The sequence below is a fragment of the Papio anubis genome, chromosome 12 (assembly GCF_008728515.1).
Source record: "Papio anubis isolate 15944 chromosome 12, Panubis1.0, whole genome shotgun sequence".
NCBI classification, from domain to species: domain Eukaryota; kingdom Metazoa; phylum Chordata; class Mammalia; order Primates; family Cercopithecidae; genus Papio; species Papio anubis.
Window position 1 is genome coordinate 102,221,796 of NC_044987.1, and position 26,670 is coordinate 102,248,465.

Here is a 26,670-nt window from a genome sequence, read left to right on the forward strand (position 1 = left end):
TATCTCCTCCCACCCCCACAAACTGTCAGGCAGGGGGCTTAGTGGGTGGAGGAAAGGCCCAGCAGTGCCTGAGTAACCCCTTTGCAGAAGGGCTTTGCCTACCTCTTTGCAGAAACTAGGGCGCATCCAAACTGTCTCTTCTCAGGCTAGGCAGGACAGCGTGGCCTCACCTCTGAACCTTCAAGACTTGGACTTTGGCTGAAGCCAGGGCGTAGGAGTTCTAAGTCCCACTGGCCACATGCCCTTTGGCCCATCACTGTCCCAGGCTGCTCCTAGGTGGACACTCAGTAGGTTAGGCAAGTCTTAGTTAAAAGCAGTGAGAGGCCGAGAGGCTGGGCATGGTGTAATCCCAGCACTTTGGGAGGCTGAGGCAGGCAGATCACGAGGTCAGGAGACTGAGACCATCCTGGCCAACATGGTGAAACCCCGTCTCTACTAAAATACAAAAAAATTAGCTGGGTGTGGTGGTGGTGCACGCCTCTAGTCCCAGCTGCTCTGGAGGTTGAGGCAGGGGAATCGCTTGAATCCGGGAGGCAGAGACTGCAGTGAGCCGAGATTGTGCCACTGCACTCCAGCTTGGGTGACAGAGCAAGACTCTGTCTCAAAAAAAAAAAAAAGAATCAGTGAGGAGGCTGGGCACGGTGGCTCACACCTGTAATCTCAGCAGTTTGACAGACCGAGGTGGATGGATGCCAGGAGTTCTAGACCAGCCTAGGCAACATAGGAAGACCCTGTATCTACAAAAAATGCAAAAACTAGCTGGGTGCTGTGGCGTGCACCTGTAGTCCCAGCTACTCGGGAGGCTGAAGTGGGAGGATCGATGCCCAGGAAGTCGAGGCTGCAGTGAGCCCACGTCCTGCCACTGCACTCCAGCCTGGGTGACAGAGAGGTCCTGTCTTAAAAAAAAAAAAAAAAACCGGCCAACCACCAAACAAACAAAAAAGCAGTGAGGGTCAGACATAGTGGTTCATGCCTGGAATCCCAGCACTTTGGGAGGCCAAGGTGGGAGGATCACTTGAGCCCAGGAGGTCCAGACCAACATGGGAAACATAGCAAGACCTTGTCTCTACAAAAATACAAAAATTAGTCAAGCTTGAGGACGCAGGTCTGCAAGCCTACTTGGGAGGCTGAGGTGGGAGGATCAGTGAAGCTTGAGTGACTACATCACTGCACTCCAGCCTGGGTAACAGAAGACAGACGACGTCTCTAGAAGAAAAAAAAAAAGGCAAGGCGTTCCAATCATTCTCCCTTCACAGAGAAGCAGCTTGGATTCCGATGGGGCTGTAGTTTCTGGATTCCGACTGCAAAGCTGACCGCTGGTACAGCGCAGCTTCTAACTTAGGAAAGACACTAGCTCTCTACAAAGCCGCCACGCCCCAACTACACCCTGTAGCTACCAGCCAATCCCAAAGCCCGAGCGGGCGTCATCACCAGTTGCAAGGCGGGAGCCAGGGCCTTGGCTGGTACCAGGCCTCCTCCCCGGACCCGCAGAGGCCTGGCAGCGCCTCGTCTGAGGAGGGTTCGTGTCGGGAGGCCAAGGCTGGATGATCACTTAAGCCCATGAGTTCAAGACCGGCCTGGACAACATAGCGAGACCCCGTCTCTCCAGAAAAAGAAAAAAAAAGGAAAAAAGAGAGAGAGAGATAAATTAGCCGGGCGGGGTGGCGCACGCTTGTAGTCCCATCTACTTAGGAGGCTGAGGTGGGAGGATCGCTTGAGCCCAGGAGGTGGAGGCTGCACTGACCTATCATCGCGCCACTGCTCTCCAGCGTGGGCGACAGAGCCAGACCCTGTGGCTGAAAAAATAAAACATAAAGCCGGGGGCCATCTTTGCTCCGGGCAGGTCAGCTGACCCGGGCTGGCACAGGCCCTGGCGCAGTTCCCGCCCCTCCCGAGAGCGCTGGCACCGCCCCCTCCCCGCGCCCCCTCCTTCCAGGAAGGGGCGGGGTCTCCTAGACGGGTGGGGCCGGAGCTCGGAGCTGGTTTGAACAAGCCCTGGGCATGTTTGGCGGGAAGTTGGCTTAGTCGGCTACCTGTGGCCCCGCAGTTTTGTAGTCCCCGCCTTGTTTCTCCCCAGAGGTCTCTCAATCCTCCCTCCATGATCTTCGCATAGAGCACAGTACCCCTTCGCACGGAGGACGCGATGGCTCCCAAGAAACGCCCAGAAACCCAGAAGACCTCCGAGATTGTATTACGCCCCAGGAACAAGAGGAGCAGGAGTCCCCGGGAGCTGGAGCCCGAGGCCAAGAAGCTCTGTGCGAAGGGCTCCGGTACTGCCTGTGCCTGCTGCTTGAATATTTCCGCCTTTTGGGGTGCTCGCGCAGGAGGCTGCAGCGGGGGATGGGTGCTCCGAGGCTCCCGAGGCCGGCGCAGGTCACGGATGCCTCCGGCTGTGCATTCTACCTGCAGGTTCTTTGACACCAGAGCGTTTAGGCTTCAACACCTCTCCTGCCAGGTGACAGGAAGCAGACAAGCTCCGTAACAACAGACACAGGGACTTGTCAGATTCCTTGTTTGTAGCAGGGTTCTTGCACAGTTTGGACGGCTTCAGAGAATCCTACCTTTCCTGGCACTGTGTGTGCTGAATTTCATAGTCACGCTTGTTAGCTGCACGTGCTAGGTGGTCAGTTGTGAGAGCCCCCAATTCCTTCCCTCCTTAGAAAGCTCATTCTCTGAGGTTTACTGGGGCTAGAACCTGAGGCTATAAGGAGTTTCGAGACACTCAAAAACTGGAGCTGGGGCTTGTTAATCAAGTGGTTTTTGTCCATGAGAAGAAAGAATTGGTTGTCAGGACGTCGGACCTATAGTGATTGGGTCCTCAAATACAAGTTTGGTGATCCGGAGTTGTTGCTTTATTGCTATTCTAATTTCACTCACCTCGCCAGAAGTAACCTAGTTAAGAGCATTTCCAGGCCTTCCTATTCCTTCTTTTCCTAAACGGTGACTTCTGCCATGCTCCCCTAAAATATTTTTATTGTGCATTATATGTGATTTATAAAATTGTGACCCTGTCCCATCTCGTTTTGCAGCCCAAACTGGGAAGAGTTCTGCAGTGTACTTTATTCTTGTGTGTTTCTTTGGCTGGGGTCTCAGGAACCCTGAACGATTATTTACTTTCATTTCAGTCTTACTGTTTGGGGGAGTGTTTTGGGGAAGGGGCCAAATCCCTACTCTTTTTTTTTTTTATTTCTGGTGCTGGGTGAGACCGCACAGACACGGAAAGGCCTCAGGAGATGATGAAACAGAGATTAGCCATGCCGAATGAAACAAGGCTTCCTTTCAGGGAATTCAGCAGAAAAACCTTTCGTGAGATTGGAGAGGAAAATATGTCTGTTCTGCTTGGCAGGTCCTAGCAGAAGAGGTGACTCAGACTGCCTCTGGGCGGGGCTGGCTGGCCCACAGATCCTGCCGCCATGCCGCAGCATCGTCAGGACCCTTCACCAGCATAAGCTGGGCAGAGCTTCCTGGCCATCTGTCCAGCAGGTAAGGCATTTTTTGCCTCAAGTCCTCAAGGGTTTGCACGTGCATTTTTACTATTGCATGCTCCCAAATTAGATGATGGCTTGGTTCACCAGCTTGTCAGAGTGGTCCGATCACCCAGACTGTGGTGACTGGCCTACTGGGCACTCAGCCAGGTAAAAAAATTCTTATGTTGTAAAGGTCCAGCTGGAATGCACTCTGCCCCTTTTGCTTTCCCAGATTATTAGTTCATGTACATTGCAAATATTTTCATGCACAGGGCAGGCGGTTAGCTTTCCTTTGGTGGGAGGACTTGGCTCTAGGGCTCACCTATGAAGGAGGCAGAGATTGGCAGTTTACCCAGAACTTGGGTTTTAATTCAACCTAATTCATTTCTCTCTGTGGCAGGGGCTCCAGCAGTCCTTTTTGCACACTCTGGATTCTTACCGGATATTACAAAAGGCTGCCCCCTTTGACAGGAGGGCTACATCCTTGGCGTGGCACCCGACTCACCCCAGCACTGTGGCTGTGGGTTCCAAAGGGGGAGATATCATGCTCTGGAATTTTGGCATCAAGGACAAACCCACCTTCATCAAAGGGGTGAGCAGTTCCCCATGCCAGGTCGTGCTAAAGAAGTGTTTGCTGGCCGGGCACGGTGGTTCACGCCTGTAATCCCAGCACTTTGGGAGGCCGAGGCGGGCAGATCACCTGAGGTCTGGAGTTTGAGACCAGCCTGGCCAGCATGCTGAAACCCTGTCTCTACTAAAAATACAAAAATTAGCTGAGCGTGGTAGCAGGTGCCTGTAATCCCAGCTACTCAGGAGGCTGAGGCAGGAGAATCGTTTGAACCTGGGAGGTGAGGTTGCAGTGAGCCAAGATTGCGCCATTACGCTCCAGCCTGGGCAACAAGAGTGAAACTCCATCTCAAAAAAAATAATAGTAAAATAAAATAAAAATAAGGAGTGTTTATTGAAGGAATGAAAGGGATATTGATGTCATCCAGTAATTGTCAGGAAGAGGACTGGGATCAAAAGTAACTGTGGGTATTTTCAAATACGTAAATGGTGATGATATATATTTTTCTAATGCCTGCCCTTAAAATACTAGAAGATATAGACTATTGATCATCCATAGAATTGAAGCCCCTTCTGGGCTGGGCGCGGTGGCTCACGCCTGTAATCCCAGCACTTTGGGAGGCCAAGGTGGGCTGACCACGAGGTCAAGAGATCTAGACCATCCTGGCCAACATGGTGAAACCCCATCTCTACTAAAAATACAAAAAATTTGCTGGATGTGGTGGCGCGCGCCTGTAGTCCCACCTACTCGGCAGGCTGAGGCAGGAGAATCGCTTGAACCCGGGAGGCAAAGGTTGCAGTGAGCCAAGATCGCACCACTGCACTCCAGCCTGGGCAACAGAGTGAGACTCCATCTCAGAAAAAAAAAAAAGAATTGAAGCTTCTTCTTACCACATTGACCTCATCTTACACCACTGTCTTTTCTCACTTCCTATGCTGTAGCCACACCAGTTGTTTCTATTCCTGAAACCCAGTCTCTGTAATTGCTGTTCCCATTGACTGGAGTGCTTTTCCCCATGGTCTTCTCATGGCTGGCGTCTTCTCATGCAGGTCTTTGCTGATTCTACCTCTTCAAAGAGGCTTTCACTGGTGGTCCTTACTCATAACGTAGATCCCACTCCTCCACCGTCATTCCCGATATCATTACCCTGCTTCACGTTTCCCCCAGGTGTTGGCCAGTGTCTGAGATCTGATGCTTATTTGTATGTGTTTGCCCACTGATGGCAGGGACCTTGCCTGTCTGGTTCACCACTCTATTCCCGGTGCCTGGAACAGTCTGGCCTAGAGTAGCTGCTTTATATTTGTTGAATGAATGAGGGGCTTGAAGTGTAATTGAGCAGATAGGATGTATACATACGAGGTAATTAACAATACAGATGCCAAGTGCTACAGAATGTGAAAGAAGGAAGAACCCCTTGTGAATTGGAGTCAATAGAGAAGACTCCATGGATAAGCAAGGAGGAGCAATATTAGGTAAATGGCGAGAAAAGAAGGAAAGGCATAGTGGATCGGGTGAGGTTTGGCATAGAGTTCTTGGAGATGGTCTTTGTTGTGTCAGAGTTTATCATCCGTTGCTGAGGGGTGAGTGTGTCGTCCCCTCTAAGACCTTTAGCCAGCCCAGCTGGTGGCTAACGTTGGACGGCTGTGCTGTGAAAAGTGACACTGGGTTTAGAGCAGGAGTCACAAACTTATATGGCTCCAGAAGCCAAACAGAGTGGGGAAAAAAAAAAGAATGTATGGTGGTAGCATCAGGGGTAAACTAGAGATGACCATTGTGCAAAAATGTAGGTCTTGTGCTATCAGATGTGATTTTTTCAAACAAAGCCACAAATCCTCATTTTTTTAATGTCAAATATCTTGAGTTTTAAAAAAAAATGTAAAATACATGTAACATAAAATTTATCACCTTAGCCATTTAAAACTTTTTAAAAAATAATGATAAAATACATATAACATGAAATTTACTTTCATAACCATTTTTAAGTGCACAGTTCAATGGCATTAGGTAAACTGTGTAACCAGTCTCCAGAACTTCATTATTTTATTATTTTTTTTATTTTTTGAGTCTCATTCTGTCACCCAGGCTGGAGTGCAGTGGCACAACCATAGCTCACTGCAGACTCCACCTCCCTGACTCAAAGAGTCCTCCAGCTTCAGCCTCCCATGTAGCTGGGACTACAGGTGCGCACCACCATGCCTGGCTAATTTTTAGAGATGTGGTCTCTCTGCTTTGCCCAGGCTGGTCTCAAACTCCTGGCCTCAAGCAATCCTTCTGTCTTGTCTTCCCAAACTGCTTGGGATTACAGGGCTAAGCCACTGTGCCGGGCCTCTAGAACTTCTTAATATTGGCACTGAATAAAATTAAACACACATCTCAGCTGAATTCTGCTTCAGCCCACTATTTTTCTAACTCTAGTTTAAAGGTAGAGATGGGGGAAACCCAGGAGGAGGTCTCTTAAGTGGAGGGATTTGGAGACCAGCCCACCAGAAAAGGCCAGGTTAGACAGGTGTGGGAGACTGGAATTCAAGGTGTGAGATGGGTGTTCAAGGAACAAGTGCCAGCAGCCCCCAGAAAGGCAGTCAGAGGAGTGCCGTGGACAGAGAAGGGTAGGTTTCCTGCCTAGCTAAAGAGGCAGGTGACCGCCAATAAGGCAGCATGAAGTTGAAGTCGGAATCCAGAGCTCAGACAGGAAGAAATTTGTTTTCTTGTTTTCTCTAGGAGTCTAGGACATGGGAATAGAGGAATTTAGCTTATGCCTGGAGATGGGAAGAAGCAGTGTAGGGTATTCTAGGGGAAGATCTTCCTGACTAACAGGGTAATGACAAGTGCTTTGAACTTGTGCCAGACTGAGATTTTTTTTTTTTTTTGCATCACCTTATGACATGCATGTAACTTTCTTTACAGTGTAAGCTTTCTTTACACTGTAATGAAGATTGGTCTAGGCATTGAATTTCGTGACTTGCAGTTGCAGGGAGCTAGGTTGGAGCAAAGGAAGGGTATGGCAGTCTGGAGGAGAACTGTCTGGTTTTGCTCCCAGATGCTGACAGCAGAATGCTGATTTGAGACCAGTTACTGGAGGAGTAACAGTGCCTCATTTTGTCACTTCTTTAGTCATCTGACTTTGGCTGTAACCTCTACATTCTTCAGGCCCTTGTCAAGGGAACATGTATTACAGTTTCACAATGAAGATAGCTTAATTTTATTACTATTATAAAAACAATGTATGGGGCCAGGTGCAGTGGCTCACGCCTGCAATCCCAACACTTTGGAAGGCCGAGGCGGGTGGATCACCTGAGGTCAGGAGTTCAAGACCAGCCTGACCAACACATAGTGAAACCCTGTCTCTACTAAAAATAAAAAATTAGCCGGGAGTAGTGGCACACGCCTGTAGTCCCAGCTACTCGGGAATCTGAGGCAGGAGAATCGCTTGAACCTGGGAGGTGGAGGTTGCAGTGAGCCAAGATGGGGCCACTGCACTCCAGCCTAGGCGACACAGAGAGACTCCATCTCTCAAAAAAACAAAACAATGTATTCTTACCATAAAAAAATACAGAGAAAAGTATAGAAAATAAATTAAATATGATCCAAAACCCCCCATTTTCAGCATCCCTCTGTGCATGTGTACACTATTTTTTTTTTTTTTTTTCCGAGTCTGAGTCTTATTCTGTCTTGTAGGCTGGAGTGCAGTGGTGCGATCTCGCCTCACTGCAACCTCTGCCTCCTGGTTCAAGCAATTCTTCTTCCTCAGCCTCCCAAGTAGCTGGGATTATAGGCATGCACCACCACACCCAGCTAATTTTTGTTTTGTTTTGTTTTTTTGAGACAGAGTCTCACTCTGTTGCCCAGGCTGGAGTGCAGTAGTGTGATCTCGGCCCACTGCAACCTCTGCCTCCCGAGTTCAAGTGATTCTCCTGCCTCAGCCTCCTGAGTAGCTGGGATTACAGGCGCCTACCACCACGCCCAGCTAATTTTTATATTTTTAGTAGAGACGGGGTTTCACCATGTTGGCCAGGCTGGTCTTGAACTCCTAGCCTAAGGTGATCCGCCTGCCTTGGCCTCCCAAAGTGTTGGCATTACAGGTATGAGCCACCGAGCCCGGCCTAAATTTTTATATTTTTAGTAGAAACGGGGTTTCACCATATTGGCCAGGCTGGTCTTGAACTCCTGACCTCAAGTGATCCACCCACCTTGGCCTCCCAAAGTGCTGGGATTACAGGCGTGAGCCACTGCACCTGGCCTGGGTTTTTAAAATTATATCTTTATTGAGGTATAGTGGACATAAACTGCACCTATTTTAAGTGTACAATTTGGCTATTCTCAGCCTATGGGGTAGTCCTACTCCATAGGAGCAGTAAAAAATAAAAATAAAAATAAAAATAAAAAATTGTAAAATTTGATGAGTTTTGACGTATGTGTACAACTGTGAAGCCATTACCACAATTAAAATAACTCACATTTCCCCCCCTTTGTAGTATATTTGGGGTGTGAGAGATAGATGAGTTATCTATGACCCTTTGTAATCCACTCCTCTCTACCCAATATCTTATTCACTGTAAACTGCTGATCTACTTTTTATTTTTAGAGATTAATTTACATTTTCTAGAATTATATATAAATAGAATCATAGAACATATGCTCTTTTATTTTTGTTCTAACTTCTTTCAGTATAATTATTTAAAATTTATCTACATTTTTATGTGTAGTTTTTTTGTTGTTGTTTTTTATCTTTCTGAATAATGGTTCATTGTTTTTTGGGTTTTTTGGGGTTTTTTTTTGAGGCAGAGTCTTGCTGTCTCAAAAAAGGGGGAGTGCAGTGGCGCGATCTCGGCTCACTGCAAGCTCCGCCTCCCAGGTTCACACCATTCTCCTGCCTCGGCCTCCCAAGTAGCTGGGACTACAGGCATACACCGCCACACCCGGCTAATTTTTTTGTATTTTTAGTAGAGATGGAGTTTCACCGTGTTAGTCAGGATGGTCTGGATCTCCTGACCTCATGATCCACCCGCCTCGACCTCCCAAAATGCTGGGATTACAGGCGTGAGCCACCGCACCCGGCTGGTATTTTTTCTTTAAAGACGGGGTCTTGCTGTGTCACGCAGGCATGATCATGGCTCAGCATAGCCTCAACCTCCTCGGCTCAAGCAATTCTCCCACCTCAGCCTCCTGAGTAGCTGGCACTACACACACAGGCCACCATACTTGGCTAATTTTTAAATTTTGTTATACAGACAGGGGTCTCACTGTGTTGCACAGGCTACTTTCAAACTCCTGGCCTCAAGCAATCCTCCTGCCTCGGCCTCCCAAAGTGCTGGGATTATAGGCGTGAGCCACTGCACCCAGTCGCATTGTATTGATATGCTACAGTTTATTCATTTACCTATTGAAGGATATTTGGAATGTTCTCTAGTTTTTGAATGCAACATATAAAGTGGCTGTGAACATTCACATACAAGTATTTGTGTGGATATATGTTTTCATTTTTCTTGGGTAAATACTTAGCAGTGGAATGGCTGGATTATTGAGTAGGAATGTTTTAAAGATACTTTTTAAATGAGAAAAGGCTTTTCTATTTACCCACATATTGTCATTTCCAGTGCTTTCATTCTTTCATGTGATCCAGATTTCCTTTTGGTAATATTTTCCTTCTGCCTGAAGAAATTCCTTTCATATTTCTTATAATGCAGATTGTTGATGAATACTTTCCACTGTTGTTTGTCTCAAAAAGTATTTTGCCTTTATTTTGGGGGAAGATGTTTTTGCTAAGTATAGAATTCTAGGTTCACAGTTTTTAAAATTATTTAACTTTTATTTTTTAATTGACGAATTAAAATTGTATTTATTTATCACGTACCATATATTGGTTCGCAGTTTTCTTTCTTCAGTACTTTAAAGATGATTTCTAGGCCGGGCATGGTGGCTTACGCCTGTAATCCTAGCACTTTGGGAGGCCAAGGCAAGTGGATCATTTGTGGTCATGAGTTCCAGACCAGCCTGGCCAACATGATGAAACCCCGCCTCTACTAAAAATACAAAAATTAGCTGGGTTTGGTGGTGCTCACCAGTAATCCCAGCTACTTGGGAGGCTGAGGCATGAGAATCGTGCTTGAACCTGGGAGGCAGAGGTTGCAGTGAGCCAAGATGGCATCACTGCACTCCAGTCTGGGTGACAGAGTGAGACTGTGTCTCAAAAATAAATAAAAATAAAGATGATTTCTAGCTGGGCACAATGGTTCATGCCTGTAATCTCAGCACTTTGAGAGGCTGAGGATGGGGGTCCTCTTGAGGCCAGGACTTTAAGACCAGCCTAGGAAACACAGCAAGATCTCATCTCTACAAAAAAATCTTAAAAATTAGCAGTAGCTTGAACTTGCAGTTCCAGCTACTCTGGAGGCTGAGGTGGGAGAATTGCTTAAGCCCAGGAGTCTAAGGCTTCAGTGAGCTCGGCAAGTCTGGGTGACAGAGCATGATCCTGTCTCAATTAAAAAAACAAAGCAAAACATCCTGATGAGAAGTTTGCTGCTATCCTTATGTTCTTCCCTATGTAATTTTTCTTCTGGTGGCTTTAAAAATGATTATGAGACCGGGGGGCACGGTAGCTCATGCCTGTAATCCCAGCACTTTGGGAGGCCGAGGCGGGCGGATCACAAGGTCAGGAGATAGAGACCATCCTGGCTACACGGTGAAACCCCGTCTCTACTAAAAATACAAAAAAAATAGCCAGGCGTGGTGGCAGGCGCCTGTAGTCCCAGCTACTTGGGAGGCTGAGGCAGGAGAATGGCGTGAACCCGGGAGGTGGAGCTTGCAGGGAGCCAAGATCACACCACTGCACTCCAGCCTGGGCAACAGAGAAAGACTCCATCTCAAAAAAAAAAAAAAAAAAAAATTATGATGATGTGCTTGTGGAGATCACTAAGCTTCTTTGATTTGATTTGTGAATTTTTTTTTTTTTTTTTGAGACAAAGTCTTGCTGTGTTGGCCAGGCTAGAATGCAGTGCCATGATCTCGGCTCACTGCAACCTCCACCTCCAGGGTTCAAGCGATTCTCCCTCCCTCAGCCTCTGGAGTAGCTGGGATTACAGGCACCCACCACCTCGCCTGGCTAATTTTTGTTTTTTTTTTTTTTTAAGTAGAGACGGGGTTTCACCATGTTGGCCAGGCTGGTCTGGAACTCCTGACCTCCGGTGATCCGCCCACCTTGGTCTCCCAAAATGCTGGGATTACAGGCATGAGCCACCTTACCCAACCCATTATTTCTTACAAATAGTTCTTTTTCTCTTGGGTCTCCAATTACATATTGTCCAGCAGGTCATTGTTGTACTGTTAATTTTTGTCTTTTTCCCTGTTTCATTTTGTGCAGTTGTTCACTGATCTTCACTTCTGTAGTATCTGACCTGCTGTCAATCCCTTCCTTCTTCCCTTCCTTCCCTTTCCCTTTTCCTTCCCCTTCCTTTTCTTTTCTTTCTTTCCTTCCTTCCTCCTTCCCCTCCCCTCCCCTCCCCTCCCCTCCCCTCTCTCTTCTCTCTTCTCTTTTCTCCTCTCTTTCCTGCTTGTGCAGAGCAGGGCTATTCCATAGGCAAAGTAGCCCAGTGTATTTTTCATTTCAGATACTGCATATCCCCTCTAGAAGTTGGGTCTTTTTTTTTTCATGTCTTCCATTTCTCTCCTCATATTTATTATTTCCTCTTCTTTCTTTTGTGAGGCAGGGTCTCACTCTGTCCTCCAGGCTGGAATGCACTGGCACGATCCCAGCTCACTGCAACCTCCACCTCCCAGGTTCAAGCAATCCTCCTGCCTCAGCCTACCGAGTAGCTGGGATTACCGGTGTGCACCATCACACCTAGCTAATTTTTGTATTTTTAGTAGAGACCAAGTTTCACCATATTGGCCAGGCTGGTCTCGGACTCCTAACGTCAAGTGATCTGCCTGCCTTGGCCTCCCAAAGTGCTGTGATTACAGGCGTGAGACACTGTGCCTGGCCTGATCCTGTGTCTTAAAAAAACAAAACAAAACAAAACAAAAAACTCTAACATGTAATACTGCTTTTTAAAAAAAAATTGTGGGCCGGGCTTAGTGTCTCACACCTGTAATCCCAGCACTTTGGGAGGCTGAGATGGACAGATCTCCATCCAACATGGTGAAACCCCATCTCTACTAAAAATACAAAAAAATTAGCTGGGCATGGTGGTGGGTGCCTGTAATCCCAGCTACTTGGGAGGCTGAGGCAGGATAATCACTGAACCCAGGAGGCAGAGGTTGCAGTGGCCCGAGATTATGCCACTGCACTCCAGCCTGGACAACAGAGCGAGACTCCATCTCTATTAAAAAAAAAAACAACTGGTAGAAAACACGTAACAAAATTTACAACCTTAACCATTTTTAAGTATACAGTTTAGTAATGTTAACTATATTCACGTTGTACAACAGATCACTAGAACTTTTTTCTTATAAAATTGAAACTCTACACCCACTGAACAACAAGTCTCCACTTCTTCCTCCCCTTATCTCGTGGCAACCACAGTACTACTTTCTGTTTCTGTGAGTTTGACTACTTTAGATATCTCATCTAAGTGGAATCATACAGTATTTATCTTTTTGTGACAGGCTTATTTCCCTTAATACAGTTTTTTAAGATTCATCCATGTTGTAGCATGTGGCAGAATTTCCTTCTTCTTTAAGGCTGAATAATATTCCATCATTCGTGTGTACCACCTTTTGTTTATCTGTTTATTCACTGGCAGACACTTAGGTTGACTTCATCTTTTGGCTACTGTGAATAATGCTGCAGTGAATATGGGTGTGCAAATATCCCTTTGAGACCCCGACTTCAGTTCTTTGGGGCTAATGCCAGTAAGTAGGATTGCTTCATCAAATGGTAATTCTGTTGTTCATTTTTTGAGGAACCACCATACTGTTTTCCATACTGGCTATACCATCTCATGTTCCCATCAGCAGTGTACAAATGTTCCTACTTCCCCACTTCCTCACCAACATTTCTTTTCTTTTCTTTTCTTTTCTTTTTTTTTTTTTTTGAGATGGAGTCTCCCTCTGTCACCCAGGCTGGAATGCAGTGGCGTAGAATCAGCTTACTGCAACCTCTGCCTCCCGAGTTCAACTGATTCTCCTGACTCAGCCTCCAGAGTAGCTGAGATTATAGGCACACACCACCATGCCCAGCTAATTTTTGTATGTTCAGTAGAGATGGGTTTTGCCATGTTGGCCAGGCTAGTCTTGAACTCCTGACCTCAGGTGATTCACCTGCCTTGGCCTCCCAAATTGCTGGGATTACAGGCATGAGCCACCATGCTCAGCCTTTTCTGTTTTTTTGATAGTGGCCGTCCTTGGCCGGGCACGGTGGCTCAAGCCTGTAATCCCAGCACTTTGGGAGGCCGAGACGGGCGGATCACAAGGTCAGGAGATCGAGACCATCTTGGCCATTTGTATATTTTCTTTGAAGGAATGTTTATTCAAGTCCTTTGCCTTTTTTTTTGTTTTTTTTTTTTGAAACAGGGTCTTACTTGGTCACCTAGGCTGCAGTGCAGTGGCATGATCATAGCTCACTGCAGCTTCGAACTTCTGGGCTCCAGTCATCCTGCTGCCTTAGCCACTCTGGCTAAGACTGGGACTGCAGGTGCTTGCCACCATACCCTGCTAACTTTGTTTTGTTTTGTTTTTTTCGCTATCTCTTACAGAAAGGACCTACTAACTTAAAAAAATTTTTTTTTCCGTAGAGACTGGGTCTTGCTAGTCTCCCAGGCTGGTCTTGAACTCCTCTTTGCCTGCTTTTAGTTGGGTTATTTGTTGTTGTTTTGTAGGGGGTCTTTATATATTCTGGATATTAACCTCTTTTTTGTTTTTTTTTTTTGTTTTTTGAGACGGAGTTTTGCTCCTGTCGTGCAAGCTGGAGTGTAATGGCACAATCTCCGCTCACTGCAATCTCCACCTCCCGGGTTCAAGCAATTCTCCTGCCTCAGCCTCCTGAGTAGCTGGGATTACAGGCGCTCACCACCACACCCGGCTAATTTTTGTATTTTTAGTAGAGACAGGGTTTCACCATGTTGACCAGGCTGGTCTTAAACTACTGACCTCAGGTGATCCGCCCGCCTTGGCCTCCCAAAGTGCTGGGATTACAGGGGTGAGACACTGTGCCCGGCCATGATATTAACCTCTTATCAGATCTATGATTTGAAAATATCTTCTCCCACTTCATAGATTGCCTTTTCACTCTGTGGATTGTTTCTTTTGATGCCTGATTTTTTTTTTTTTTTTTAATTTTGAGATGGAGTTTCACTCTTGTTGCCCAGGCTGGAATGCAATGGCGTGATCTTGGCTCACTGCAACCTCCGCCTCCTGGGTTCAAGCAATTCTCCTGCCTCAGCCTCCCAAGAAGCTGGAATTACAGGCACCTACCAACATGCTAAGCTAGCCTGATTGATTTTTAATAGTGAACCAACCTTGCATTCTTGGAATAAGTTCATCCTGGACATGATGTATTTATCATTTTTAAATATTACTGGATTGAGTTGGCAAATATTTTAAGATCTTTGCATCTGTGTTCATGTGTAAAATTGGCCAAATCCTTGTCACATTTGTGTATCAAGATTATGCTCATTTCTGGCCGGGCGCGGTGGATCTCTCCAGTAATTCCAGCACTTTGGGAGGCCAAGACGGGCGGGTCACAAGGTCAGGAGATGGAGACCATCCTGGCCAACATAGTGAAACCCAGTCTGTACTAAATATGCAAAAATTAACTGGGTGTGGTGGTGCACTCCTGTCATCCCAGCTACCTGGGAGGCTGAGGCAGGAGAATTGTTTGAACCCGGGAAGCAGAGGTTGCAGTGAGCCGAGATCACGCCACTGCATTCTAGCCTGGCAACAGAGTGAGGCTCCGTCTCAAAAAAAAAAAAAGATTATGCTGATTTCTGAGAATTGCTTGAGCCCAGGAGGCGGAGGTTGTAGTAAGCCGAGATTGCACCACGGTGGTCCAGCCTGAGCAACAGAGCATGACTCTGTCTCAAAAAAAAAAGATTATGCTGCCCTCATTAGCTTGGGAATGATTCCCTCGTTTTCTAGTCTGTGGAGAGGGAGGATTTAAGATCAATATCTAGCTGGGTGCGGTGGCTCACTCCTGTAATCTCAGCACTTTGGGTGGCCAAAGTGGGCAGATCACCTGAGGTCAGGAGTTTGAGGCCAGCCTGGCCAACATGGCAAAACCCTGTCTCTACTAAGAATACACAAAAATTCACCGAGCATGGTAGCAGGTACCTGTAATCCCAGCTACTCGGGAAGCTAAGTCAGGAGAATTGCTTGAACCTAGGAGGCAGAGGTTGCCGTGAGCCAAGATTGTGTCACTGCACTCCAGCCTGGGCAACAGTGTGGGACTCTGTCTCAAAAAATAAATAAATAAAAATTAAAAAAAGAAAGATCAGTATCTCTTCCTCAGCCAGGTCTGGTGGCTCATGACTGTAATCCCAGCACTTTGGGAGGCCGAGGCAGGCAGATCACATGAGGTCAGGAGTTCGAGACCAGCCTGGCCAACATGATGAAACTCCATCTCTACTAAAAATACAAAACTTAGTTAAGTGTGGTGGCGTGAGCCTGTAATCCCAGGTACTTGGGAGGCTGAGGCTAGAGAATTGCTTAAACCTGGGAGGCGGAGATTGCAGTGAGCTGAGATCGCACCATTGCACTCCAGCCTGGGCTAGAGTGAGACTCCATCTCAAAAAAAAAAAAAAAATTCTTTCTATCTATCTATCTATCTTCCTCTTTCATCATCATCTTTTTCCCTTCCTGAACAGTTCAAACCAAAAGTCATTAGGTAGGATCAAGCAAGATAGATGTTTATGTAGTGGGGAGGCTACAGTGCTGGAAGTACCAGATGCTGGGCCCCTGAAGCTGAGGTGGGTGTCAGTACAGGTGGCAGGTGGCAGCAGCTCAGTACATAGAGACTGGGCCCAAGCAAGATCAGAGGGGCATCCATGCAGGCAGGGGTGGAGAGTAGAGGAGGCCAGGCATGGAACAGTGAAGTGTGAAGCCGGGGTAAGGAGGCTGACCCACAGGGAGGTCTAGAGTGGGGTGGCGGAGTCAAGTGGGATGAGCAGGGCTTTTGCATGGAGAGGGGACGGCAGTGGCACCTGATGTGGGCAAGGAAGTTGTGTCTGCGTGGTTGAGGGAGTGGAGAGAGAGGAGAGGGTGATTGTGCCCTTGGGAGGGTACAAGAGTCCAAGCATCCTAAGGAAGACGTGCATTTGGGGGGTGTGTGGCAGCAATAGTGGAAGACTGGTTAAATACAAGGAGATTAATCAAATATGTAAGTATATTGAGTATAATGGGAACCACATTTTTCACTGTCAAAGAAGGGAATTATAAATATGGAAAGAGAGAAACTCGAATCAACTCTGTGGTGTTGAATTTGAATTGAAGACATTGATACGAAATTATGGTTTTCAGTATACAAAGTGAAGACAGTTATGAAGCAATCTGATTGCAGATTCTCTTTACAGTTTTATTACCTTAATCTTTTATAAGTGTCTCACCCCGTGCTTAATTTGATGGCTCTTTTTTTTTTTTTTTCCAATAGAGATAGGGTCTTGCTCTGCCGCCCAGGCTGGAATGCAGTGGTAGGATCATAGCTTACTGCAGCCTTGAACTCTTGGGCTCAAGTCGTCATCCCGCCGCAGCCTCTCGAATAGCTATGAGCACAGGTGTGCACCATCACTCCCAGCTGATTTTTAATAATTTTTTATAGAGGCTGGACCCAGTGGGTCATGCCTGTAACAGGACTTTGGGACGCTGAGGTGGAAGGATTGCTTGAGCCCAGGAATTTGAGACCAGCCTGAGTTACATAGTGAGACCCGGTCTCTAAAAAAAATAAATAAATAATAAAAATTGGTGACACACACCTATAGCCCCAGCTACTTGGGAGGCTGAGGCGGCGGGAGGACTGCTTGAGCCCAGGAGGTTGGGGCTACACTGAGCCAGGATTGCACCACTGCATCAGGGTTTCGAACTCCTGGCCTTAAGCGATTCTCCTACCCCAGCGCCCCAAAATACTGGGATTATAGATGTGAGCTACTGTGCCCAGCCAATGGCTATACTTTTTGCAACTCATTACTGAGTTCTCCCAAAGCTTTCAACACGGCTTTTGTTGAAGTAACAATGTCCTTTGTTTTTGCATGTATTTCATCAGTTTACATGCTTGATTAAATTTGGTATTAATTACAACAAAAGATGCAACTGGAATAAACAGATTTGAGAACAACTACAACCAACCCTTGGTTTGGTAAGCATAGAACTCAACTGGAGGGAGCAGAAGATTATCATACTACCAGCCAGCATTTGGCAGACTGTGAGCATTAGAATGACCGTGAGGTTAGAACGTTTTATAGAGGGAAGGGAACGTGCCAGTTAGTATGTTGCGATAGCTAAGTGATTGTTGCATAGAGGAACTTGTACAGTTCTATGAGGCTGGGATAGCTGCAGCGTAAGGAAGAAGTGGAAAAGGTGGAGAAAGGCAGAGAAGTGGAGAAGTTTCCATCTTGGGGATGTAAAGTTCTTAAAACAATGCCTGACCGGGCACAGTGGCTCACGCCTGTAATCCCAGCACTTTGGGAGGCTGAGGCAGGCCAATCACCTGAGGTCGGGAGTTCGAGACCAGCCTGACCAACATGGTGAAACTCGTCTTTACTGAAAATACAAAAATTAGCCGGGTGTGATGGTACGGGCATGTAATCCCAGCTACTCAGGAGGCTGAGGCAGGAGGATTGCTTGAATCCAGGAGGTGGAGGCTGCAGTGAGCTGAGGTTGTGCCACCGCACTCCAGCCTGGGCGACAGAGCAAGACTCCATCTAAAAAAAAAAAAAAAAAATCCCCCCAAAAAACAGTGCCTAATACATAGTAAGCAATTAATAAGGTTAAGCCGTTGATATTATCCTGATTACTTTCATCATAATTTTCTGGGATGACTGGAAGAATAGGAAGGGGCACAGATCTGACTCTTGCCCTCCTAACTCCGCCACTGCTCTGAGCTGAAGCTCTTCTAAACAGAGCACTGTGGGAATAGCAAATTAGGGCACATCCATAAAATGGAATAATACCTCCGCAATAAAATGAGATGAGCTGTTGGTAAAGCAAACTCGGATGAATCTCAGAGGCATGATGAGTGACATGAAACAAGACAGTCTCAAAAGGTTGCATACTGCCTAATTCATTTACATGACATTCTATTTTTAATTCTATTTTTAATTTAATTTTATTTTATTTTTAGAGACAGGATCTTGCTCTGTCACCCACGCTAGAGTGCAGTGATGCGATCACAACTCACTGCAGCCTCGACCTCCAGGGTTCCGTCATCCTCCCACCTCAGCCTTCTGAGGAGCTAGAACCACAGGCACCTACCACCATGCCTATATATATGTGTGTGTGTGTGTGTGTGTGTATATATATATATATATATATTTTTTTTTTGTAGAGATGGGGGTTCTCCCTATATTGCTCAGGCTGGTCTTGAACTCCTGGCCCTCAAGCAGTCCCCCCGCCTCAGTCTCCCAGGTGGTGGGATTACTGTGCCTGGTCTATTGGACATTCTATGAGGGCAAAACAATAGTGATGGAGAACAGATCAGCCAGGGGCTGGGGGCGAGGGGAGGGTGTGATTGCAATGGGATAGCACAATGGAGTTTTTGGGCTGTTGCAAATGTTCTGCATTTTGATTTGGGTGGTGGTTATTTAAATCTATACATATGTTAAAATTCAGAGAACTGTATACCCCAAATTTGCTATATGTTAATTAAAAAAAAGAAAGTAAAAATAAAGCCTTAAGAAATGAAGGGAGGCCAGACTTAGTGGCTCACGCCTATAATCCCAGCACTTTGGGAGGCTGAGGCTGGCGGATCACCTGAGGTCAGGAGTTCAAGACCACCCTGGCCAACATGGTGAAACCCTGTCTCTTCTAAAAATACAAAATTTAGCCATGCGTGGTGGTGGGCACCTGTAATCCCAGCTGCTTGGGAGGCTGAAGCAGGAGAATCGCTTGAACCTGGAAGGCAGAGGTTGCAATGAGCCGAGATCACGCCATTGCACTCCAGCCTGGGTGACAGAGTGGGACTCCATCTCAAAAAAAACAAAAAAAACAAAAAAAAGGAAAGGGAGGGAGGGAGGGAGGAAGAAAGAGAAAGAAAGAAAGGAAGGAAAAGAAAAGAAGGGGCCAGGCAAAGTGGCTCATGCCTATAATCTTAGCACTTTGGGAAGCCACGGTAGGAGGATCACTTGAGCTCAGGAGTTTGAGACCAGCCTGGGCACCACAATGAGACCCTGTCTCTACCAACAATTTTTTAAAAATTAGCACTTGTAATGCCAGCACTTAGGGAGGCCGAGGTGGGCAGATCGCTTGAGCTCAAGAGTTCAAGATCAGCCTGGGCAACATGACAAAACCCCATCTTTAAAAAAAAAAAAAAAAAATACAAAAATGAACTGGGCATGGTGTGTGCACCTGTAGTCCCAGCTACTTGGGAGGCTGAGGTGGGAGGATCGCTTGAGCCCGGGAGATTGAGGCTGCAGTGAGCCGTGTTCGTGCCACTGCACTTCAGCCTAAGTGACAGAGAAAGACCCTATTTCAAGGGAAAAGAAAAAGAAGTGAAGGCTCTGTGGAGAGCGTCCTAGTGTTTAGGTGTCCGAGCTGACCTGGCCCCACGCACTGCTCGTTGGTGCTTCCGTGACAGCGCAGCACGCGTGCCCAGGCCTGGTTCCTCACTGCCAGGCCCATCATCACTCACTGGCTTTTTCCTTCCTCATGTTAGATTGGAGCTGGAGGGAGCATCACTGGGCTGAAGTTTAACCCTCTCAATACCAACCAGTTTTACGCCTCCTCAATGGAGGGAACAACTAGGCTGCAAGACTTTAAAGGCAACATTCTACGAGTTTTTGCCAGCTCAGACACCATCAAGTGAGTAGTTTAACTAGGCGGGGAAAGGGCTTCTAAGCTTAGGTGTAGTTCCGGCAAGAGCATCCAGATCCCATTTCCTCAACCCAACCTGGCACAGGGAAGAAAGGAAAGATGTCAGCCACCTTCCGCCCTTCTTTCTCTTTCTCAAACTGTTCCTTGGCCACCCTCACTTTGGTCCAGGTGGGTTACTGCTTTGGGAAGGTGTTCTGGAGCCTCAGCTCTTCTGTAAGTCATACCTGTATTAGACTAGACCTCGACCTTCACTAGATAAGCCAGCATGGCATAGGCCCAGAAAGCCATCTAGAGAATGGAGCAGCAGCTAAGAACTTGAGACTGAATTCCCTGCACTGGCTGTGGTGTAATGACCTGAGCCGTTCCTGGGTGCAAGCTTACATGGATGGAATCTTGTCCATAAAGTGCTCTGAACTTCCCAAGAGAAAGTGGCTGGAGAAATTACAGAATGCAGCTGGGTGCGGTGGCTCATGCCTGTAATCCCAGCACTTTGGGAGGCCAAGGTGGGTGGATCACCTGAGGTCAGGAGTTCAAGACCAGCCTGGCCAACATGGTGAAATCCCATCTCTACTAACAATACAAAAAATGAGCCGGATGTGGTGGTAGGTGCCTGTAATTCCCAGCTACTTGGGAGGCTGAAGCAAGAGAGTAGCTTGAACCCAGGAGGCAGAGGTTGCAGTGAGCCGAGATTGCGCCACTGCACTCCAGCCTGGGCAACAAGAGTGAAATTCCATCTCCAAAAAAAAAAAAAAAAATTACAAAATACTCGTCACTTTGATTTCCAGCTAGAGCCGGGACTCTGACTGCTCCCTGAGGAATTAAGTGAGGGTGCTGGGGTGTAACTAGCATTGGATGGGATCCTGGGCTGTCCTGCAGGGATGAGGAGTGCATGCGCAATTCAGCAGGTGATTGGACAGACGAGGCTCCAGGCTCGTTTTCCGCAAGACATCTTCTTGCTTGAAGATATTCATAAGGGATGGCAAAAGTCAGTGTAGCATGGATTTGAGGGTTTGAGAGAAAAACTGAGCTGAGCTCCTCTGGCTGGATAGCAGGATCCCTGAAGCACCCGCTAGTCAGCCTCCCAGTCCAGTGGTTTGAGGGACCAGAAGAGCTCCTGGTTGTGTGTTTTTCCCTCAGTGTTCAGAAGGGGGCAGAAGTGCCTTTCCAGCCAGCTCTGAGGAACAGAGCCAGGCAATCCCTGTTTGGCTTGTGTCTCCTTTGGCCCAAAGGGTGGAGAGTGAAAGGAGAGAGCAGTAAAGGAGGATTGCTTAGAACCCAGGGTGTGGGGGCGGGCGTGCCCTGAGGCTTGCTTTATGGTCTGAGCTTTGTCTGCTTCAGAGACTCTTAGGAGCTGGGGATCCTGGGCCCAGCAGTAACCGGACAGATTTCTGAGCCCCATTACCCCATTCCCTCTGTCTGGACGGTAGAGCAGTCTGAATGTTCCTCGCTAGGAATCCACGGCAAGACAGTTATTCATTCATTCAACAAATATTTATTGAATGCCCACTGTGGGTTAGTCACTGGAGCAGCAACAGTGAGTAAACAGGCCTATCTCTGTCCCCGAGAATCTTACAACACAGTCTTTCCCTCCAGCATCTGGTTTTGTAGCCTGGATGTGTCCGCCAGTAGCCGAATGGTGGTCACAGGAGACAACGTGGGGAACGTGATCCTGCTGAACATGGACGGCAAAGAGGTGCGTTCTCCCAGGTCCTGCCTTTCCCTCCCTCATCCCCGCCTCGGTTCTGTGTCCCCACCTGAACCGAGCTCTTCTCTGCAGCTTTGGAATCTCAGAATGCACAAAAAGAAAGTGACGCATGTGGCCCTGAACCCATGCTGTGATTGGTTCCTGGCCACAGCCTCCGTAGATCAAACAGTGAAAATCTGGGACCTGCGCCAGGTTAGAGGGAAAGCCAGCTTCCTCTACTCGCTGCCGCACAGGCATCCTGTCAACGCAGGTGTGATATCCCAGACCTCATCTCTCCTGCAGACCCTGCCTATCTGACTACTGCTGGGGTGTTCCCTCAGCGTGGAAGCCACTACCACAAACCTTTACCCCTGATAGCGTCTGCCAAGCTGATGTCTGGGAACCTTTGTGGCTGTGGCTGTCCCCATCAACTGCTGAGTTTCCAGAATTTCGTTGTTGTTCATAGCCCAGATTCACCTCTTCCTTTCCGCTCCTGTCTAGAGAGGAGTGGTAGGGAGGGTACCCCTGCAGGAGAAGGCCTGCAAGGCCAGGACCACAGGGGGCTCGTGGTTCCTTCAGCTCAGGGGCTTTTCACTTTGCCAGCTTGTTTCAGTCCCGATGGAGCCCGGCTCCTGACCACGGACCAGAAGAGCGAGATCCGAATTTACTCTGCTTCCCAGTGGGACTGCCCCCTGGGCCTGATCCCGCACCCTCACCGTCACTTCCAGCACCTCACACCCATCAAGGTGAGTGGCGGAGGGAAGGAGCTCCCAGAAGGAAGCTGTGATCATGAGGCTGGAGCAGGTCTGCCCACGGTGGGGAAGGGCTGATGTGGTAAGCCTGCCACCCCAGATCGCTCCTGGCCCAAGCACAGAGCATCTCTTACCCTTTGGCTCTCTCTCTTCCTTTTATCCCACTTCTGCCATTCCATATGGTTGAGTTTTCTTTCTGTCTCTCTGATAAAGTATTTTTCTGAGTTTTTTCAGCCCAGCTCTGATCTCACGGTGAGCATTTTCTAAGATCCTGACCCTCTGTTCTGTCTTCTCAGCTTCAGTTACCTGTGTACAGTTGACCCACAAACCTTTACCTTTTATTTATTTATTTTTTTTAAGGCAGGGTCTCGCTCTGTCACCCAGCTGGGAGTATAGTGGGGCAATCATGGTTCATTGCAGCCTTGATCTCCCAGGCTCAAGCGATCCTCCTGCCTCATTGTTTTGTTTTTGTGTTTCTTTTTTGCTTTTTGTTTTTTAAAGACAGCGTATTCCTCTGTTACCCAGGCTGGTCCTTTTTTTTTTTTTTCTTTCTTGAAACAGGGTCTTGCTCTGTCACCCAGGCTGGAGTGCAGTGGCACAAACATAGCTCACTGCAGCCTCAACCTCCTGGGTTCAAGCAATCCTTCCATCTTAGCCTCGGGAGTAGATTGGACTACAGGTGTGTGCCACCACATCCAGCTAATTTTATTTTTTGTAGAGATGGGGTTTTGCCATGTTGCCCAAGCTGGTCTCGAACTCCTAGGTTGAAGCTATCCTCCCGCCTTGGCCTCCCAAAGTGCTGGGATTACAGGCATGAGCCACCACGCCTGGCAACTTTGCCTTCTTAGTTTGTCTTGCAGGTTTCTGTGCTTCTAATAATAAAAATAAGTCTTTTATTTTCCCACCTTTTCGCAGGGTCTTGTTAATAGCTTCTCTATCCTTAGTCCCCAAGGCTAATGGCTTTCAAGTCCTTTGATGCCTTCTTGCCTGAGCCCCCATGCAGCCTGAGCTCTGCTAGTTCTGCGTCCTTTTCCAAAACTACAGATCCTCTTCAGATCTTCAGGTTTTATGCCTGTACTTCTCTGGTCAGTTCAGCCTAGTGGTGGAGAGCACCAGTTTCCAGCAGCCAGACCCCCCGGGTTAGAATCCTTGGGCAAATTATTTATATTTTGGATCTGTTTCCTCATCTGCAAAAAGGGAATACTAGTCTCTAACTGATAGGGTTGTTGTGACGATGAGTCAGTATACTTAAAGCACTTGGCCCCATGCCCAGCACCTGGTAAGTATTGGTAAGTACTCAATAAATGATGATTGAATATTGAGTGGCCCCCATGTACCTCAATCACATCCAAGCTCTTAATAAATAATGTCAAGAATCCTTCCCCAATTGGTGTTCCTGTTAATCCATCAGTGTTCCTAATAATCCATCTGTCCCCATGTCCCAGTTTGTATCTAGCCAGGTGTCATAAGTCATTACAGCTTCCTGTGATTTGTGACTTACTTCTAAGCCTTTGCATGTACTAGTTCTTCCTTCCTGCTAACCATGTCTTTCCTCCTTCAAAACTTCCTTGAGAAGTTTAATTAGGAAAATCCCATCCAATTTTGTCATTTTAATAACTGCCAGATTTGTTTTCAGTGGGGTGATCTGGGGAACGTGGGTTTCCTTCTCTTTTTTAGCCAGTAGCAATTCTATACTCAACTCTTAGTAATTCATGCTGACGGAGGCGGGATGATAGTGGGGTTCCTCCAGAACTGAAGTCCTGTTAGGTTTTGGTCATCAGAAGCTTCTTTTGGTTTGTTGTAGGCTGACCTCTTAGGCTAATATCTGGGTCAGGCTGAGGTGAAAACGTTTATCAGTTAGCATGATCTTAGGAAATGCAAGTGAGGGAGAAGGCCTGAAGCTGCCCTAAGGGCCAGGGAGGCCAACTAGGGATTAAAAATGTGCAATGGCAGAGGCAAACACAACCAAAAACCATTCTTGTCGTTTTCTGTAAGACTTACCTCCATTATTAGGTTGGCTTGTTACTGGCAAATAATACCTTTTTTTTTTTTCCCCTTTGAGACAGAGTCTTGCTCTGTCCCCTAGGCTGGAGTGCAGTGGCATCATCTTGGCTCACTGCAACCTCCGCCTCCCAGATTCAAGTGATTCCCCTGCCTCAGCCTCCCGAGTAGCTGGAACTACAGGCATGTGCCACCACGCCCAGCTAATTTTTTTTTGGTATTTTTAGTAGAGACAGGGTTTCACCATGTTAGCCAGGATGGTCTCGATCACCTGACCTCGTGATCCACCCACCTCGGCCTCCCAAAGTGTTGAGATTACAGGCGTGAGCCACCGCGCTCGGCCCAAAGAATACTTTTGATGTCCCTCTTTGTTGATGTTTGATGTCCCTCTTGGTCATGTTCTGCGTTTACTCTCATGACCGGCCTCTCCACCTCCTAGGCAGCCTGGCATCCTCGCTACAACCTCATTGTCGTAGGCCGATACCCAGATCCTAATTTCAAAAGTTGTACCCCCTATGAAATGAGGACGATCGATGTGTTTGATGGAAACTCAGGGAAGATGATGTGTCAGCTCTATGACCCAGAATCTTCTGGCATCAGTTCGGTGAGGCTTGGGCCCTCAAATAATGATGGGAGGAAGCAGGGATTCAACCTACCTTATTGACCAAAAATGACCAGAAATTAGGTTTTGTGTGCCCTTCTATGTCTCTGCTAATACCTTCACCCTTTCCTTGTGTTGACACTCTTGTCTCTGCAGCTCAATGAGTTCAATCCCATGGGGGACACGCTGGCCTCTGCAATGGGTGAGTAGGAAGAGGATGTATCTGACTTGCCGAGCCCAATCCTACTTCCCAAGGTTCAGTGCGGGCCAGCCTCAGCCCTGCCCTGCCACATTCACCCCAGCGCAGTGGCCCCGAAGATGATGGCTGGAAGACAGTGGTCTCTTTAGCCGAGGCCCTCCATGCCTCTGGCTTTGTCTTGGTCATGAAATGCCTGGCTACTGTCCAGTTTCCTAATGTTTCTTTCTTTCTTTCTTTCTTTCTTTCTTTCTTTTTTTGAGACGGGGTTTCACTCTTATGGCCCAGACCGGAGTGCAATGGCATGGTCTTGACTCACTGCAACCTCCGCCTCTCGGGTTCAAGAGATTCTCCTGCCTCAGCCTCCCGAGTAGCTGGGATTACAGGTGCCTGCTACCACGTCCAGCTAATTTTTTTCATATTTTTAGTAGAGACAGGCTTTTACCATGTTGGCCAGGCTGGTCTCAAACTCCTGACCTCAGGTGATCCGTCCGGCTTGGCCTCCCAAAGTGCTGGGATTACAGGCGTGAGCCATCATGCCGGCCAGTTTCCTAGTATTCCTTTTTTTTTTTTGAGATGGAGTCTTGCTGTGTCCCCCCAGGCTGGAGTGCAGTGGCACGATCTTGGCTCAGTGCAAACTCCGCCTCCTGGGTTCACGCCATTCTCCTGCCTCAACCTCCCGAGTAGCTGGGACTACAGGTGCCCGCTACCACGCCCAGCTAATTTTTTGTATTTTTAGTAGAGATGGGGTTTCACCGTGTTAGCCAGGATGATCTCGATCTCCTGACCTCACGATCCGCCCGTCTTGGCCTCCCAAAGTGCTCGGATTAGCCACTGTGCCTGGCCTTCCTAGTATTTCTTTACCAAATCCTAGGTTTGCAGGCCAGCCCCAGGCTCTGAGAGACTGGTAACGGAAAGTGTAAGTCAGACTGGTCTCATTCCTCCTAGGTTACCACATTCTCATCTGGAGCCAGGAGGAAGCCAGGACCCGGAAATGAGAGACACTAAAGAAGGTGTGGGCCAGACAAGGCCTTGGAGCCCACACATGGGATCAAGTCCTGCGAGCAGAGGTGGCGATTTGTTAAAGGGCCAAAAGTATCCACGGCTAGGGTTGGAGCAGAGGTGCTGGGAGCTGGGGCACTGTGGGACTGGGACACTTTCGTGTTAATGCTCTGGACCTACCTCCAGAGACTGCTCCAGAGTTGGTGACGCAGCTGCCCCAAGGGCCCCTCTGTATCTAGCCTGGAACCAAGGTTATCTTGGAACTAAATAACTTTTCTCCTCGTCTCAGTGGGTGGTAGCGGAGGGATCAAGCAGTTACTTGATTTCTGCTCACTTTTGATATGGCCAATAAAACCATACCCGACTGAGCTTTTGTGTGGATCTTCCAGAAGTGACCTGGTCAGAGAGCTTCTTGCGTCTCAGAAATGAAAAGGCACAGGAAACAGCA

The 26,670-nt window shown here is 47.6% G+C and overlaps 1 protein-coding gene across 3 annotated transcripts; it reads left to right on the forward strand.

Moving 5' to 3' along the window:
- The first annotated feature begins 1,937 nt into the window (after window positions 1-1,937).
- DDB2 (damage specific DNA binding protein 2) lies at window positions 1,938-26,590 on the forward strand. 3 transcript variants are annotated; one of them, XM_003909947.5, is made up of 10 exons: window positions 1,943-2,270; window positions 3,347-3,483; window positions 3,868-4,059; window positions 19,829-19,974; window positions 21,580-21,679; window positions 21,764-21,941; window positions 22,274-22,416; window positions 24,863-25,027; window positions 25,181-25,226; window positions 26,169-26,590. In XM_003909947.5, exons 1-10 carry the CDS (start codon window positions 2,144-2,146, stop codon window positions 26,216-26,218), a joined length of 1,284 nt encoding a protein of 427 aa, XP_003909996.1. In that variant the 5' UTR covers window positions 1,943-2,143; the 3' UTR covers window positions 26,219-26,590. The 3 variants fall into 3 exon arrangements, with proteins under 3 accessions (XP_009184424.1, XP_021781516.1, XP_003909996.1); XM_021925824.2 differs by lacking the exon at window positions 24,863-25,027 and having other exon boundaries at window positions 1,941-2,270; XM_009186160.4 differs by lacking the exons at window positions 19,829-19,974; window positions 21,580-21,679; window positions 21,764-21,941; window positions 22,274-22,416 and having other exon boundaries at window positions 1,938-2,270.
- The last annotated feature ends 80 nt before the right edge of the window (window positions 26,591-26,670 follow it).

Bases quoted from the DNA above. Each gene is read 5' to 3' on its own strand.
- DDB2 (XM_003909947.5), top strand. From the start codon at position 2,144: ATGGCTCCCAAGAAACGCCCAGAAACCCAGAAGACCTCCGAGATTGTA. The intron at 2,271-3,346 runs GTACTGCCTGTG...TCTGCTTGGCAG, and splicing joins GCTCTGTGCGAAGGGCTCCG to GTCCTAGCAGAAGAGGTGAC. The intron at 25,028-25,180 runs GTGAGGCTTGGG...TTGTCTCTGCAG, and splicing joins AATCTTCTGGCATCAGTTCG to CTCAATGAGTTCAATCCCAT.